This window comes from Epinephelus lanceolatus, chromosome 1, assembly GCF_041903045.1.
Source record: "Epinephelus lanceolatus isolate andai-2023 chromosome 1, ASM4190304v1, whole genome shotgun sequence".
Lineage (NCBI taxonomy): Eukaryota > Metazoa > Chordata > Actinopteri > Perciformes > Serranidae > Epinephelus > Epinephelus lanceolatus.
The window spans coordinates 8,030,029-8,046,736 of NC_135734.1; the positions used below are offsets into that span (position 1 = coordinate 8,030,029).

Below are 16,708 nucleotides of genomic sequence, written 5' to 3' on the forward strand. Positions count from 1 at the left end.
CATTAAAGAAAGCTAATCAACCGTTAACCATGAAACAGCTACGGAAAGGCTAAATAACAGCGTAAAGCTATTGTTTCAAAATCAAATAATACATTTATTATTCAGAGAAGATATTATATGAACTTATAAACAGTTCCATAGAAACGGCTGTTTGCAGCTTGCAGGTCTCTCTCTCCTTCTCTCTTTTTTTCTGACTTCTTCCGAATCTACAATGTAAATAGTCATGAAAATAAAGAAAACGCATTGAATGAGAAGGTGTGTCCAAACTTTTGGCCTGTACTGTACATATACAGTACAGGCCAAAAGTTTGGACACACCTTCTCATTCAATGCGTTTTCTTTATTTTCATGACTATTTACATTGTAGATTCTCACTGAAGGCATCAAAACTATGAATGAACACATGTGGAGTTATGTACTTAACAAAAAAAGGTGAAATAACTGAAAACATGTTTTATATTCTAGTTTCTTCAAAATAGCCACCCTTTGCTCTGATTACTGCTTTGCACACTCTTGGCATTCTCTCCATGAGCTTCAAGAGGTAGTCACCTGAAATGGTTTCCACTTCACAGGTGTGCCTTATCAGGGTTAATTAGTGGAATTTCTTGCTTTATCAATGGGGTTGGGACCATCAGTTGTGTTGTGCAGAAGTCAGGTTAATACACAGCCGACAGCCCTATTGGACAACTGTTAAAATTCATATTATGGCAAGAACCAATCAGCAAACTAAAGAAAAACGAGTGGCCATCATTACTTTAAGAAATGAAGGTCAGTCAGTCCGGAAAATTGCAAAAACTTTAAATGTGTCCCCAAGTGGAGTCGCAAAAACCATCAAGCGCTACAACGAAACTGGCACACATGAGGACCGACCCAGGAAAGGAAGACCAAGAGTCACCTCTGCTTCTGAGGATAAGTTCATCCGAGTCACCAGCCTCAGAAATGGCAAGTTAACAGCAGCTCAGATCAGAGACCAGATGAATGCCACACAGAGTTCCAGCAGCAGACCCATCTCTAGAACAACTGTTAAGAGGAGACTGCGCCAATCAGGCCTTCATGGTCAAATAGCTGCTAGGAAACCACTGCTAAGGAGAGGCAACAAGCAGAAGAGATTTGTTTGGGCCAAGAAACACAAGGAATGGACATTAGACCAGTGGAAATCTGTGCTTTGGTCTGATGAGTCCAAATTTGAGATCTTTGGTTCCAACTGCCGTGTCTTTGTGAGACGCAGAAAAGGTGAACGGATTCCACATGCCTGGTTCCCACTGTGAAGCATGGAGGAGGAGGTGTGATGGTGTGGGGGTGTTTTGCTGGTGACACTGTTGGGGATTTATTCAAAATTGAAGGCACACTGAACCAGCATGGCTACCACAGCATCCTGCAGCGACATGCCATCCCATCCGGTTTGCGTTTAGTTGGACGATCATTTATTTTTCAACAGGACAATGACCCCAAACACACCTCCAGGCTGTGTAAGGGCTATTTGACCAAGAAGGAGAGTGATGGAGTGCTGCGGCAGATGACCTGGCCTCCACAGTCACCGGATCTGAACCCAATCGAGATGGTTTGGGGTGAGCTGGACCGCAGAGTGAAGGCAAAGGGGCCAACAAGTGCTAAACACCTCTGGGAACTCCTTCAAGACTGTTGGAAAACCATTTCAGGTGACTACCTCTTGAAGCTCATGGAGAGAATGCCAAGAGTGTGCAAAGCAGTAATCAGAGCAAAGGGTGGCTATTTTGAAGAAACTAGAATATAAAACATGTTTTCAGTTATTTCACCTTTTTTTGTTAAGTACATAACTCCACATGTGTTCATTCATAGTTTTGATGCCTTCAGTGAGAATCTACAATGTAAATAGTCATGAAAATAAAGAAAACGCATTGAATGAGAAGGTGTGTCCAAACTTTTGGCCTGTACTGTATATATATGGGTTTCTCTTATGTTTATGGGAGTTTTTCAATGGGTCATAAGTATCCACCTGAAAAAGAACCCTTCAGCTCTGTAACTTACAAAAAAGGTGGAGTTAATTTGAAGCGATACACCAATTTTGCAAATATGACACTGTTAACAACCTCTGCTCACATACACAATACAGTATGATACAACTGTGCATTTACAAAGAACCACAGGGAAATCTAAGGTGTGTGTTAACAAAAAAAACCTAACATCAGCTACTAATTTTAGCCACTTTGCTGGTACGATGCAATGATGGGGCGCTAGAAAATACCATCAGTCTCTGACCAAGCAGTACTTGAACATTGTTCCAAATTAGTCTACACAGAGTTTGAAAGAGAGACTGAATAAATAAGAGATATAAAAAATTAGTAACCACCATGACATTTTGACTGGCCACCAATTGTCTGCTACAGAGTCATGTACGCAGCTCTTTTCTAGTCTATTGTCTTCTTTTATATCCACCTCAGGAATGGCCCAGGGGCATTGGTGGCAGATAATTTGAGACCTATTGGCGAAGCAACATCATTTCCCATAGCCAGGTCTTACTAGGCTATGAACACAGTCCTGTGGGTTACAAGGTGGGGTACCAGTACGTCGCCAAATATGCTCGATCAGACTGGGATCTTGGGAATTTGGAGGCCAGGTGGATACCTTGAGCTCTTTGTCAGGTGCAGTGGGGCATGGTACATTGTCCTCCTGGGTGGGGGCACTGCTATCTGGGAGTGGCATCACCATGAAAGGGGGTACTTGGTCTGCAATCGTGTTTGGGTGGTATGTGTCAGCAGGCATCAGCATGAATGCCAGGACACGATGTTTCCCAATAGAGCATTGCAAGATGACCAATGTTCTCCTCACCAGTCAGTGGTTTTAATGTTTGACTGATTGGTGGAGGATTTTTGGGGGGCACTTGCCGAAGTGACTGATGCTGTTGCTCTTTTTGAGAGGACAGTCTCTGTTAAACAAAATGAGAAATCCCCGCCCACTCTCACTTTTTGGGTGCAACATAATAAAAGCCCAAAGTCTGCACTGTTGTCCCCAGTTGTACAATTCATTGTATCCCACATTCTTTATGATCATGTGTGTCTTGTGACTCCTGCATGGATAGTGTTGTGAACAATAGAATTGCTTAAGAAAATCACTGCTTCACATGTACCATCACCTTTTTCATGATATCAATCAATGCCATGTGGAATTAGGCTGTTTTGAAATGTGCTTTCAGATTTATTTTCCTCCTTCCTACTCCTTGTCCTTGTCTAAATAAGCTCTTTTGTCAGTATGCAGCAGAGTGTGTATGACTCACAATGTGGAGTTTAAGTCAAGTCCAAGAAAGCTTTTTCTTTATTCTCTTTGTTCCGTGCCTTACTTCTTCTCCCTCCTCTGCCTCTCTCTCTCTTCTCTGTAATATTAAAGGAGGTACAGATGCCCCAAAATCATGTGAGATGAGACTCAGTGGGATTTTCATGTTAACTTAAGGAACAAAAAGTAAAAAGTAGAGTGGATGCTCCATGTGATTTGCATCCCAGCTGGGCCTCTATAAAAAAGTGGAGGCATGCAGCGCTGTAAATAAGCAAATAAAAGGGCAATGATAGCTGTTTACAACGGCCATCTATTTCAATCAGAGGCTGCGGTGCAATGCAATGCTGGGTCATAAAAGCGCGATTCCCAAGCTCAGCCTACTTGATGGGCCCAATTTGTCCTGTAACACGAGCGTGATGATTTAATTAATACATGACACAGGAGCAACAATGTAGTTGCTGCAGAAACACACTGATGGAAGGGGAGGGAGAAGATTACATATGAATGGAGACACAGTCGGGAGGAAAAGAAAACAAGACAGCCCTGACCATGTTGACACAGAATAAAGATGGAATGATAATTTGATTTAAACAATTATATGAAAAAGGCAAGACCCATGCAAGCAGAATTAAATGACTTCCTCCCAAAATTTAAGGCATACTGCTTTGTTCAAACTATTAACAGTTGTAAAAGAGCTGTTTTTTGACTTTGGTTGGACTTCATCACACTGTACAGTATGAGGGTTTCTATTCTTATGTTCACTGTGGGTTTTTCTATTAGTGAAAGCAGACCAGCTCCAACAAGTGTGATCAAGTGTCCCATTGAACATGGCAACGCTCTTTTTTTGTTTCTCAGCTGATTATAATTGAAACAGGGGGTTCTATCACCACTGTTTTTATAAACGTTAGTGATCTGACCAAACCATCAGCCGCTTGAGTAAATACATGTAGAGAGAGTGGGGCACAACCTTACACATTTTAGCTAAACGTCACCATGAATGTTTGAGATATTTTTTTGTTTAATTCTAACAACATGTTAAAGTTAAAGTCCCACTGATTGTCACACACCTGAGTGTGTGAAATTTGTTCTGCACATTTGACCCATCCCCGGAGGGAGCGGTGAGCAGCAGCAGTGTTGCGCTTGGGAATTATGTGGTGATCTAACCCCCCAATTCCAACCCCTGGTGCTAAGTGCCAAGCAGGGAGGCAATGGGTCCCATTTTTATAGTCTTTGGTATGACCCAGCCAGGGATCGAACCCACGACCTCCCAGTCTCAGGGCGGACACTCTACCGCTAGGCCACTGAGCTAAAAATGAACAGCTTTCTAGAACTGCGGAATATGCAGGTCACTCTTTGGCGGTATTGTGGTCAACTGGCCAGAAGCATGAAAGGACTGAGCCTGTGTAACCACTTAAAAAGTCCATGTTACAATTTACCCTACGTTAGGAGGTTGCCCGTGCTCCCCTAGACGTGTTGCTGTGATCACTAACACAATGGGATGAGATTGTTTGGGTTAGATTTTACAGTGATGCTCCAAGAAATTATTATCTGTTATTGTTATTATTTGTTAGTTTAAAAATCCAAATTCAACTGTATTTTTGAGTTAGTGTAGTAATAAGAAGACGACTATTTGTCCCCATATTGTCAGCAGTTAATTTTGCATATGAAACAGTCAAACTGATTTGTATTAAACTAAAAATAATTTCAGATTTAAAGAGGCATTTTAAATTTAACCTTTGTTACATATATGGTACTATGGTGGTATCAGTAAATGGCTTTTGTCTCTTCAGTGTCATATTGTCACTTTATCTGTATATGCTTTTACCTATGGCTTTACCAGGCAAGGCGCCAGGATGAAGGGACCGAGGGAGCTGTTAAAAATTGCGAGGGGGCATTTTTCTTCCCCCATTAAAGAAAGCTAATCAACCGTTAACCATGAAACAGCTACGGAAAGGCTAAATAACAGCGTAAAGCTATTGTTTCAAAATCAAATAATACATTTATTATTCAGAGAAGATATTATATGAACTTATAAACAGTTCCATAGAAACGGCTGTTTGCAGCTTGCAGGTCTCTCTCTCCTTCTCTCTTTTTTTCTGACTTCTTCCGTCTTTCTATCGATCCATCAGTTTCAGTACCATAGACAGCGTGGCCCCAACATACAACTATGCAAATACAAAAGCCTAAATTTATTCTGGCAAAGTGATTCTCTGACATGCCAAACTACCCCATCATGTATGCATGTGTGCCACAGGTGCGCCAGATGAGCCCACCCACAACATTACCAAAAATGTGCTTGGCACGCCCCCGGCACACTGAGCAGGGCACAGTTGACTGCAATCTGTGCTGCGCTGCCGAGTTAACAAAAATAGAGCCCTACTCAGCAGTGTGAAGGTAAACCAGCTTGAAATTTTTGGATAAGAAAAGTGTATCTGCTGACATCAAAATGCAGTTAAATGTTTGTTTATTGTAAAGGAAAAACAACAACAACAAAAAAAGATTATTTTCATCACTTTTTAAAAAAAAAATTCCAATTCTGCCATTTTATTTGGAAAAAGGATGAAAAAAACAAACCCTTAAGCTTAAATGTCTTAGCTCACACACACTGAAGTTTTAAGTCTTTACTGTCCCTGAGGAGTGCTGTGTGGGAGGCTGCTGTAGTATAGTACAGCCTGGCAGAGGACACATTTAAGCTCATCAGTCCAGAAGAACTTCTCTCTGAACAGGACTCATCAGCGTCAACACAAGCGGGCTCAGGAGACTGTCCCTCTCTCTCTTTCTCTTTCTCTCTCTCTCTCTCTCTCTCTCTCACACACACACACACACACACAGCAATAGTAGCTCACAAAGTTAAAATGTACAGTTGTTTTTTTCTTACACGACAAAAGCTATTCGAGTGATGAAAATCTGCAACAGAGAAACACACTTTATCCACACGCGGTGACAAACTCACATAGATGCTGTGTTTGAACCAACAGAGCATATAATAAAAATGCATCAATGCAAACACCTGATCTACACAGATCCTCTGAGAGGTGTTTGAATATGTTGGTGCTGAGTTTCAGTTTGACATGCATCATACAATATGTGCGTTTTCTGTAAAAACAATAAAACTATTGGCCTCCTGTATACACACTCACAATCACACACAGATAGAGCCTGCCTTCTCAGGTCACCCAAGAAAAACTGAAGCATGTGTGCGGAGTGGGAGAACAAGTAGCATCTGGATGAATAAAGAAAAATGCACTTTTGAGGCTGGCGCCCACACACACTTCTCTTTGCATAGGAACAAACACACGAGCACAACCTGTCGAGATCTATCTGCGAGAGCCAAGTTATTGAGGGCACCGGGTTCAAATCAATCTTTGAGTTGCGAGCTGCAACTGCACAATATCATCACCAGGTTCAGAGGAAATGTGTGCGTACTGCTATATCATAAATCAGAAGGGTGGTGGAGGGAAAGAGAACCAAAAAAACAGATAGAATGTCTCCCATACCAGAGGATAACTGGAGTTATCTGTTAGGGAAAGTAGCACTTTTGGCTTCTTTTCAAAATAAAGCAGACTTTTTCTGCCATTTCTTCCGGCAGCTTCGACACTCTGTCTACTCATCTCCCCCGTCTCGTTATAACTGCAGATCTATCCATACCAATTGCTTACTTATTATTTTGTCAACATATTGTCCTCTAGAGAATTATAGAAGATCCCACTGACCTTTCCTCAGGACAAGAGCTCTCAAAAAAAAAAAAAAAACCCTTAAAAAACTGCGAAAGAAAAAATCTTATTGTTCACATTAATCTCTTGCTTTGGGCTTACTTTATAGTATCTATTTATTCAAATTCTTATCTTTCATCTTCTTGTAATGTAAACATATTTTACTTCCCATCATTTGTTCTGGGATAGATAGAGAAACAGAGAGATGTCTTTATGATTTAGTTGTACAAGCGTGAGCATATGTTTGTCCGCACAAGACATATGAGTCTGAGAGGAGGGGAGTGAAAGAGAGACTACAGACAGACAGAGAGAGAGAGACTGAAGTGAGAGAGGGAAATATTAACTGGGGGTTAATGGTCCGAGTAAAAGCCCACTTAGGTAATCGATGGCCTCAAATGAACTTTTTATTCCTGCCAATTGAGAGTGATAGAGCTGACAATGATCCCAGTCCACCCACAGCTCCACTCAACAGGCCTGAGAGGTCTTTATTGGTGGCTGGACTTTGATCTTGATCTACAGATTTTATGGCTCATACTCACACACCATCACAACATGCAGACACAGAAGTCAGGGTTTTTAGCTCCTGGAAAAACCAACTGATAAAATAAAACTGAGAGAGATAACAAGCAGTACACAGTGTGAGGGGAGTATACAACCACACACACTGACCTCTGACCTTAAACCTACTGCAGTCCTCATCTCACTCCACGCTAAATGTTAACTCTGCTCAAATATTTTTTTTTACCTACCAAACTTAGTGTAATAAGTTCAATATGTTTTAGATCCTGAGGCGCAATTTTACATAACTATTATCAAAAGAACTCATCAAGCATAAATTCAAGAAAACTTGCTGAGTGAGTTACTGCATTATTTTTAATTAATTTAAATAAAATAAATTGGATAATTATTTCTATAAGAAGAAGAAGAAAAAGAAGAATGAATGAATGAATGAATATTGATTGGGTGAAATTAATGTTAACATCTTTTATCCAGTTTTTCACCCACAGTTCATTGCTCCATTTAAGGTACTAACCTTTGGCCACATTTTTTTTTTTTTTTTTCAGTATCTTAAAAAAGTCGACTTGTTTGCCCAAGTCTCTGGTACCTATCTGCCACCTGCCGCAAAGCGAGGTACAGTGGCACAACTGTTGTTGCTAGTTTCCGACTGACACAATCATTTCCAAGTCCAGCAGCAAATGCACTTCCACTATTTTGTGGCAGCAGGAAGCGAATGTGCCATTGACCAACAAAAACCTGGTCTACAGTCAGAATGGCGCAGTATTTTCACACTATTCAAATGGCACATATGGGCCAGGATGCATTCCGTGTCTTTCACTGTCTGGAAATACGTGAGGTAGCGTGGTGGTTGCTTGTCTTGTTCCTACTCTGTGCCAACTTTTAAAGTTGCAGACGCAGACGTCTGAAGTTGCTGAGCAACCATAACTAGCACTGTGTCATAGCCTGCTAACCAGAAATCCCAAATTCAGAGCTGGGCCTAAAATGTTGTCTGTGGGACAGGTGTAAAGCTCTGGGGAGCCCTGCACTAATACAAACAACTTCTTTTCTGTATTTGATATTTATGGCAGAAAAGCAAGCCATTTATCAGCTGTAATTGGTTGTTCCTTGTCACATGACCTGCAGTACGTGTTGCTGTTTTCCAAAAGTTGAACTTTGTTTATCTCAGGGAGCAGCCACTGCTTACTGAAACATAGGTGCTTGGGAGTGCTTGTGTGCCATGACAGCATCGCTTTTGAGCACGCCTTCTCTGCCTCTTTATTGAAAACAATGGATTTGAGGGTGCAAAAATCATGGCATGTGTATGGGCCAATATTCAGACAGGAGGATCACAACATGTGTACACACACAAAACTGTGCAGGTAGGTGCCTCTTACTGCATTACTCTCAACAGAAAACTGCTCACTGCTCCAGTTTGCTGAATCCACCATGTAGATAGCAGTGTGGCAGGTGCAGACACATCTGGCTTTTAAAGGGAATGGGAGATGTCACTTGGTTAAATTCATGTTAAGCCCAAAACACACCTATGATCAATTAAGAAACTAACACAGCGCCTTACTTTGTACCCAGATTATGCACCATTTAACTAGCAAAGTAGAGTTGGACACAACCTAAAAGCACTTTAGACCATGTGCTATAGATCATTTAAACAGAGTCCCCTTATTTTAATAACCATCCCTCAGCCACATTGTTTAATTAATTTTGATCAATGTATTCATGCTCAGTCAAACCCAGAGAATGTATGAACCAATTACAATTCAAACTTTTGCAGAACAGCTCGTCCCTAAATGGAGGATATTTCATCATTTCTTCCCTCTTCATCAGTTGAGTCTCTGCAGTCCACGTCCATCTGATAGACTTTAGCTAAATGAGGTTTTCAAAAAAGAACATCAAAACACTAAGCCCTGCAGCTGCACTGAGGGTCCACATGGCCTAGATTTCCCTTGTTAGATAATGAGACGGAACTATGAAAGCTCACTCTCTGCGTTTTGTTTAGTTGTCACAGACAACAAATAAACTCTGGCACAATGATAAACAGATAATGACAGAAGTTTAATTTTGGGCTGAACCCTCAAACCATGAACCACGAAATCCAAATCCCACAAACTGGTCACTGCCTCATTTTTTTTTTTAAATACGTGTACACACATACACAAACAGGCTCGGGGAAAAAAGCTGTTCCTACCTGGAAAAACACGGCCATGGCTGCGATGATCCTCTTCTCCCTCAGAGCTGCACTGAGACTGTCAAAGTCATCTGAGTTGTACATGTAGATCTGCATCTGTGAGAGACAGAAACATTGAGTTAGGCTGGGGGACACATTAAAGAGAATAAACCCTCAGTTCAAATTCAATAAACATCTCCCTCAAAATTAACAACTAAGATTGTTAAGCTACTGATGACGCTGTCTCTCTTGGAATGTCTATCTGTGGCAAAACACGATGACGTGTAGTAAGAAAAAAAAGACATACATGTATCAATGAATTCTGTACTTTATGTAGAACGATACTGCAAAATTATTAAAGGTGAATCTATGAAAAAGTCTATGATAACCTGCAGTGTTTATTATTTTTTTATTAATTCATAAGAGGGTGTCTCAACACTTCCTGCAGTTGAATACAAGCAAAACAGAGATTCTAATAAGTGCCTCTGATTATATGTATACTGGCGTTTCACATAGACCTGCCCCTATGCAACCCAGCAACTGCTGAATTCAAATATTTTATTGCTGGGAGCAGCACCTTTATGTGCAGAAGTACGACCGAGTTTTAATAAAATTTTAAAACTGATGAAAATAACCAATAGAAATAAAACTCCACGCTGCAGTTTTTCTGCGAGATTTTCTCAAAGTAATGTGGGCTAAACAAGCTGGCAACATATGGAATCAACAGCTCTGGGCTTCAAACTGGAAAAATGACTCAGCTGAAAATATGCACTCCACTGCTTAGTCAGTGTTTGGGTAATTGCAAGAATGAAGAAAAACTGCAGTTCATGATTTTATTGCAACTGGTGACGCAGTGGTAAATAGTGGTAAGTAGGAGATGAACGACCTATGACCTCTGACCAGTAGGCACTATGATCCATACAAACTAGGGATTAACCTGAATCCCAATAAGTTAACAGATATTTATTCTACCCAAAGTTGAAAATTGATATGTGGGGGACAAAAAAAATGTGACTGACATGTCTGTGTGTCTGCCATTATGTTTCTTCTGGTCGATTCATAACCCTGTGGATGAGCGCAAGATAAAAACACATTCTGTTTGTAACATAAGGCTAAGTAACCCTAACACCACACAGCAGGGAGCGGGCTGAGAGCTGACCGCAAGTGAGGTGTGGGTCAGGGACTTTTAAAACTGCACCCACAGACTCTTCAAGAGCTGACTTTATGAGACTGAGACAAGGACAGAGATAGAGCTGTTGTGCTCTCAAAGGCGTGTGTCTGTATGAGAGACGGGGACTGAGAGAGGCTGGGGTGTTTCTGTAAGTTATTACTAACTTACTTGGAATGCTCAACCCAGTGTGCATCATAGCTCCCGGCTATAACTCAGGTAAACTCGGGAGTAGTGAGACAAAAGCCTAGTGTGGCAGCTGGATTTCTTTCAAACCCCTGCAACCTATACATCAAAATATAGCATAAGAGATGTAGTTTTTGGCTATAGTCTGTGTTCTTTCCCCATTTAAAATAACATGGTAGAAATGCAAATAAAACTCAAATGCAGCATTGTCAAAATTTAGGATTGTTCCCTTCAATTGAGGGATATATATTCTATATATGTTTGTTGTAATTAGTTTCTGTGTACAATGCAAAATAAAATCTTTTGATTTATAAACCTGACCGTCCCCCCGTTAAAGTGTTGGTCGTGCTGTTTTAGACACTTCTAAAGAAGAAAAAGATAGAGAAATGGAGATAGGCAGATATTTCTTTAATTTGATTGAATTAAATCAATTAGATGCTTTGAAGGCACAACAGTTTTATTGCCAATGAATTTTAAGTTACAGAAATGCAACAGAAATGAAACCACGCCCCCTTCCTGTCCTCTATCCAAATTCGGATAAAGCAGGCCCCCAGGAAGTATGTTGGGATTTGAAGCCAATTTTCATAGTCGCCAAACAGTGGTACTGCCATTTCCACGGTCCGTCACATGGTGCCATTGGGCCCAAAAAGACTTTTCCCATAGATTTACATTGAGAAGAGACATCTATAAAACAGTGGATAAATTTTTTTGACCGTCACAACCCCCTCAAAGTGACTCGTTCCGCTCTCAAAATTGAATCAGGTAGTGTGCACTCAGTGCAATGTGGCAACTTAGTTAAAGGCTTCCTAAACTTGAAAAGTTTTTGTCACATACAGCAAACATCTCCTCACGATCCGCTAGCTACATGTCCTCTGAATATGCTGTGAAAAAGTCCGGTCTCTGTAGGCAGCCCAGGCTCCGCAAATGGCAACAAAAACACTTGACTTCTGTTTACGTTCAACAGTGTTATCAAAAACAACAGAGCTAGCTTGCCTTTTAGCCTCATTATAGCCTGTAGCTCTAACTGCCTCTCTGGGCACCGCGTTCACGCTTGCATGAGACCGTGAGACATGGGCACCGTGTTCATGTGTGTGTGCTTGCTTTCGCTGGTCTCGCGTTGGTTGGTTGGTGCAGCCTGGACCACAGCGTTTTTGTTGCCATTTGCAGAGCCTGGGCTGCCTACAGAGACCGGACTTTTTCACAGCATATTTGGAGGACATGTAGCTAGTGGATTGTGAGGAGATAATTGCTGTATGTGACAAAAACTTTTCAAGCTTAGGAAGACTCAGAGAGCCTTTAATCTAGAGATAACGTGTAGTAATTCCCCCCCCCCCCCCCCCCCCATCTACCCATCAACTAGCTGAGGTCAACCAAGAATTTATTTGGTTGAATACAACACAACTGATATCCTATAAATAGGAGGATGCTCGGTGGGATTGAGTCAAAATAAACTACAGTGGGTTAGTTAATGAAGGAACGTGTCTCCCAGTGCAACAGTGTGGCTAACTGATGTGTTTTTAATGCTTTCTGGACAACAATAAGGCTCCGAGGCTCAGAGGCAGAAGATATATTAGGTTTTGATACACACACAATAATCATTAGTGGATACATTTTTTTATTTTTTTATTTATTCAATTGGTTGATTTTGGTCATTGGATTGATTTTTTATTATTACACCCAATTCCCTGATAATCCATTAACTGGACAAACTAATTGGACTACCAAACTATGTGAGATTATATAAACACAGCTGTATAAGTAAAAGTGATAGTAAATTGTCAGTACTGTCAATAATACTGTGAAATGGACTTGGATGATGTGTTGTTGCTCAGTGAAAACCAATGAGAACCAACACACACACACACACACACACACACATACACACAGAAAACTGGTCAAACAGTCAGCCACTATTCCGTTGTCATGGTGATATGGAGGCATGACGCATTTAGGCACACAACAAATGTTGAAATGAAAAACACATTATTGTGCCTGTGTGTGTGTGCATTTATATAGAAACAGTGTTCATGTGCACATTTGCAGTGTCTAGGAACACCTTCGTGTATGCCAAAAGCAATTCTGGGGTCTTTTTCCTTGCCAAGATCAACGCTGCCAATATCACTTGTCTCGCATTTTCTCCAGCTTGCTAATCCGCACATAAAGAGCCCCATGCATCGCTTTTTGATCTACTTGCAAAGTAAACAGTTGTCAAGCAGCCTGATATAGAGTCTGTTTGGTGAATTTATAGCGGAGACAGCTCAACTGGAACAACACATTCTCCCAAATGGGTATTAATTAAAGTCAACGTGGGGGATTGTGCTTGTGAATGTAGCAGTGAGAACAATTAGAATCACTTTAAACACAGCAGTATTTGCCTTTATGATGTTGATGTGTGCGTTCTCACATAGTGAAATGAGACGGTGATGACATAAAGAGGATGAAAGACTGCATTTCACTCTGCGGCTGATATGAACGCAACATTTAGCCATCTGTGACAGTTAAAGCTGAGCGACATGATGCACATGAGTTTAAAGTGTTGTAGCTAGCAGGCCACTGAGGCCTTTAAACAGGCTGCTGGGTCCCCCGGCAATATGACAAATGCTTTTACATGTATTTCAGTGTCAGTGAATTCATTAGAAATTAATTACAACACTGGCTACTAATATATGAATTAATTTAATATCATTCCATCACAAAACCTCATGCCACATAGGATTACACACATGGAATTTTATTAGTCTATGCATTCACCTGCACTCACCCTCTGTCTAAGACGCTTTGTTTTGGCATCCATCTATTGGTCAGTGTTTCCAGGTCTTCCCTATGTCAAAGCCTCTGAACCATCATTGCAGCTAAATAGTGGCACTTTTTATCATGGAAAAAATTCACTAATTAAAGCTCCTAAACAAGCAGACACGTTGCAGCAGGAATGTGATCTGAAATCTGAGAGAAATTTACAGCATCAGCTAACAAGATTACGTTTCCTTGATGTTAGCATGTAGCAACATTCCATTAGTGGTGTACCTGCAGCTGTAATAGAGAATAATGACACTCTTTAACTATGGAAAAAAAACTCTTAATGCAACTACACATGTTCCAGCAGGAATATAATCCAAAATCATGGAGAAATTTCCGATATCAGTAACTAAGTTTTTATGTTTTCCCGAGTTGGAAACAGAGCGTTCAGAACGGTAGGAAACCTTTGTTTTTTGGTCACAGGGATTACTCCTCTGATGTTTACCTCTTTACTAGAAACTTTGGCCACATTTAATATTAACATCCAACATTGTCCCAATGTATAAAACACAAGATACAGAAAAGCATAATAAGTCCTCTTTCAGACATGAATGAATATCAAAATGTCTACTAAAGATGCATATTTATTATCCACTCTTTCTTCAACAAGTACCCATTTACTGTAGGTCATCCTCTGGGTGAAACTTGTTGAGACATCTGTCATTTTAAGAGCCACTCCAATGATTTATTAAAGCACTTCTATGAAAATGGGGGAATTACATGAATAATGGTTCTAAGTAGGCCTACTGAGTATGGGTCAAGGTCCAAAAACACCAAATCTTGCATTTCCTATGATATTACTTGATATTGTCTTGCAATCCTCATTCTGCTCGTAGATACCCAAGTCATTTAAACCCAACACCTTCAGTGCCTTCCACAGGGTTATTTTTGCAGACTGTGACTGTGACCATGTGCTGAGCACTATATTCAATTACGATTAAAGAAACCTTTATCTGCAGAAATCTTTGGAGTTCCCCTCTGCTCCAAATATGACCCTGTTTGAGCATTTATGTATTTTCAGTGATTCCATAAGATTTTGACAATTAATATAGCAGCAAACAACTGTTTGTAAATATATAGTGGAGTAGTGCATTGTGTGGTGACAATGAGATACTAAAAAAATACATAATGGAAATGTGGGAATAAAGAGTCTTTCTGAGACTCTAAGACTCTAATTCTGACTTGTGAAAACTGCAAAGCACTGTAAGATGCCACGTGGTAGACTAACAGCTACATACATTTTCTTACATCTCTAATTAAGTGGGAGATAAGCAGCAGACTGAGGGTTTCAGTATTAAGCTGGGACAGTTTACTGTGGAGTGTTTCCAGGACATTGAGCTGAGAACATCCAGCAGGATAAGACCCGTTTTGTATGTTTAATCATTTGAAACTCTTCTGCTTGTCTAGGCCAGGTCTCTCACAGTCTGCAGAAATGTACAATGCCAACATTTTAGTTGGGATACTGGGTTCTCTCTCTTAAACAGGATGGTTTCAGGTGGACTGTCTGTTGAAGTTAACTGTAGTGAACTTGGAATAGTTTCCCCATGAAGATCACAATAGCACCTTGGAGCAATCTAAGGAAACAGAATTTTTCTTGGTTTGGAGAAAGAGCAATGGCAAGGCTGGATCACCGTTTTGGTGAAGTGAGTAGCTGCCCTGAAGCTCCAGACCCTCAAAGGCCAAGGTCAGTCCAGGTCTACTGTGTGGCAATTACACTGATGTATCTTGATAAATTACAGATTTGTTTGGTGAAATGCACCCCAAATCACAACCCTGAAACTGAAAACATATGGACCTTGATGGGGCTGCTGAATTTTACCTCATCTGGTGGCTCCTGTAGAGGGGTCCTGCAGCATTTTATTTTTGCTTTAATAACTACAATGCAGCACTGTGTCAGAACTCACAACCCTTTGACATATTGGGCCCTATCTTACACTACAATTTGTCAATTTTGTCAATTTGCCAGGAGACTGTGACACACACAGTGATGTACAGACAGTACAGGTGGGTGAAATGATCTTTCGTTAATGAGGAAAACATAATTGACATTTTCTAAAATGTGAACATAGCAGAGATCAGAGCAGAGCTGCAGATCTGCCGTCAGACTCTCAGTTATGAGACATGCTGTTTGCATTTACACACAAAGACCAGCGTAAGTTAATTATTTCAGAAACTAAAAGTTTAGTTCTGTTTTCTCTGTTACGTTTAGAATTACAGTTTTTAGTTTTGCTGTTTAAATTTGCTGCAGTGACATCACTGATCTAACTGCATTACTCTCAACTGAAAACCACTTGCTCCTCCAATTTGCAGAATGGGCAATGTAAATAGCAGTTCAGCAGTTGCAGGTGCACTTGGCTTTTAAGACAACAGGAGATGACACACTGAATTGGTTAAATTTGTGGTATGCCAAAAACACATATATGATTTATTAAGGGACTGTATACAACCTCTTTGCCCCTTGTGCCTTACCTACCCAGGTTAGGTGCTGTTTAACTAGCAAAGCAGAGTTGGACATGCCCTGAATGAACTTGCCAAAGGCAATTTTGACCATGCACTATAGATCTTTTAAATAGGGCCCACAAAGTCCATATAATTTGCAAACCTGATAGCCAGTTGCCAGACAGTTGCCTTATTACACAACCAAAAGACACATTGAGATTAGCACATTTAGGATCCTGTTTCATGTGTAAATCCAGTTTTCTCTCAGTTTTTATTCTGCTTTAACAATTAAGAAAATCTTTAGCTGCTAAATGCTCCACTATTTGCACCAGCTACTCATTATCTTTGTCTGTCTGCTGGTGCTGGGCACATAGTGAAGAGCTGGTTTATCAGCTTTTTAGCTGAAAACAGCTGCCTGTTACAGCAGAAAACGAGGTTGATGAGTGTTGTGGGAGTAAACCAAAACTGTGAAGTTGTG

The 16,708-nt window shown here is 40.6% G+C and overlaps 1 protein-coding gene across 1 annotated transcript in view; it reads right to left on the reverse strand.

The window, feature by feature from the left end:
• Positions 1-16,708, reverse strand: part of LOC117256754 (receptor-type tyrosine-protein phosphatase gamma-like) — a 621,431-nt gene that overhangs the window by 181,395 nt on the left and 423,328 nt on the right. The window contains exon 5 of the mRNA XM_033626372.2: positions 9,663-9,758. Coding sequence (XP_033482263.2) covers positions 9,663-9,758 — 96 coding nt within the window. The remainder of the gene's footprint in view (positions 1-9,662; positions 9,759-16,708) is intronic.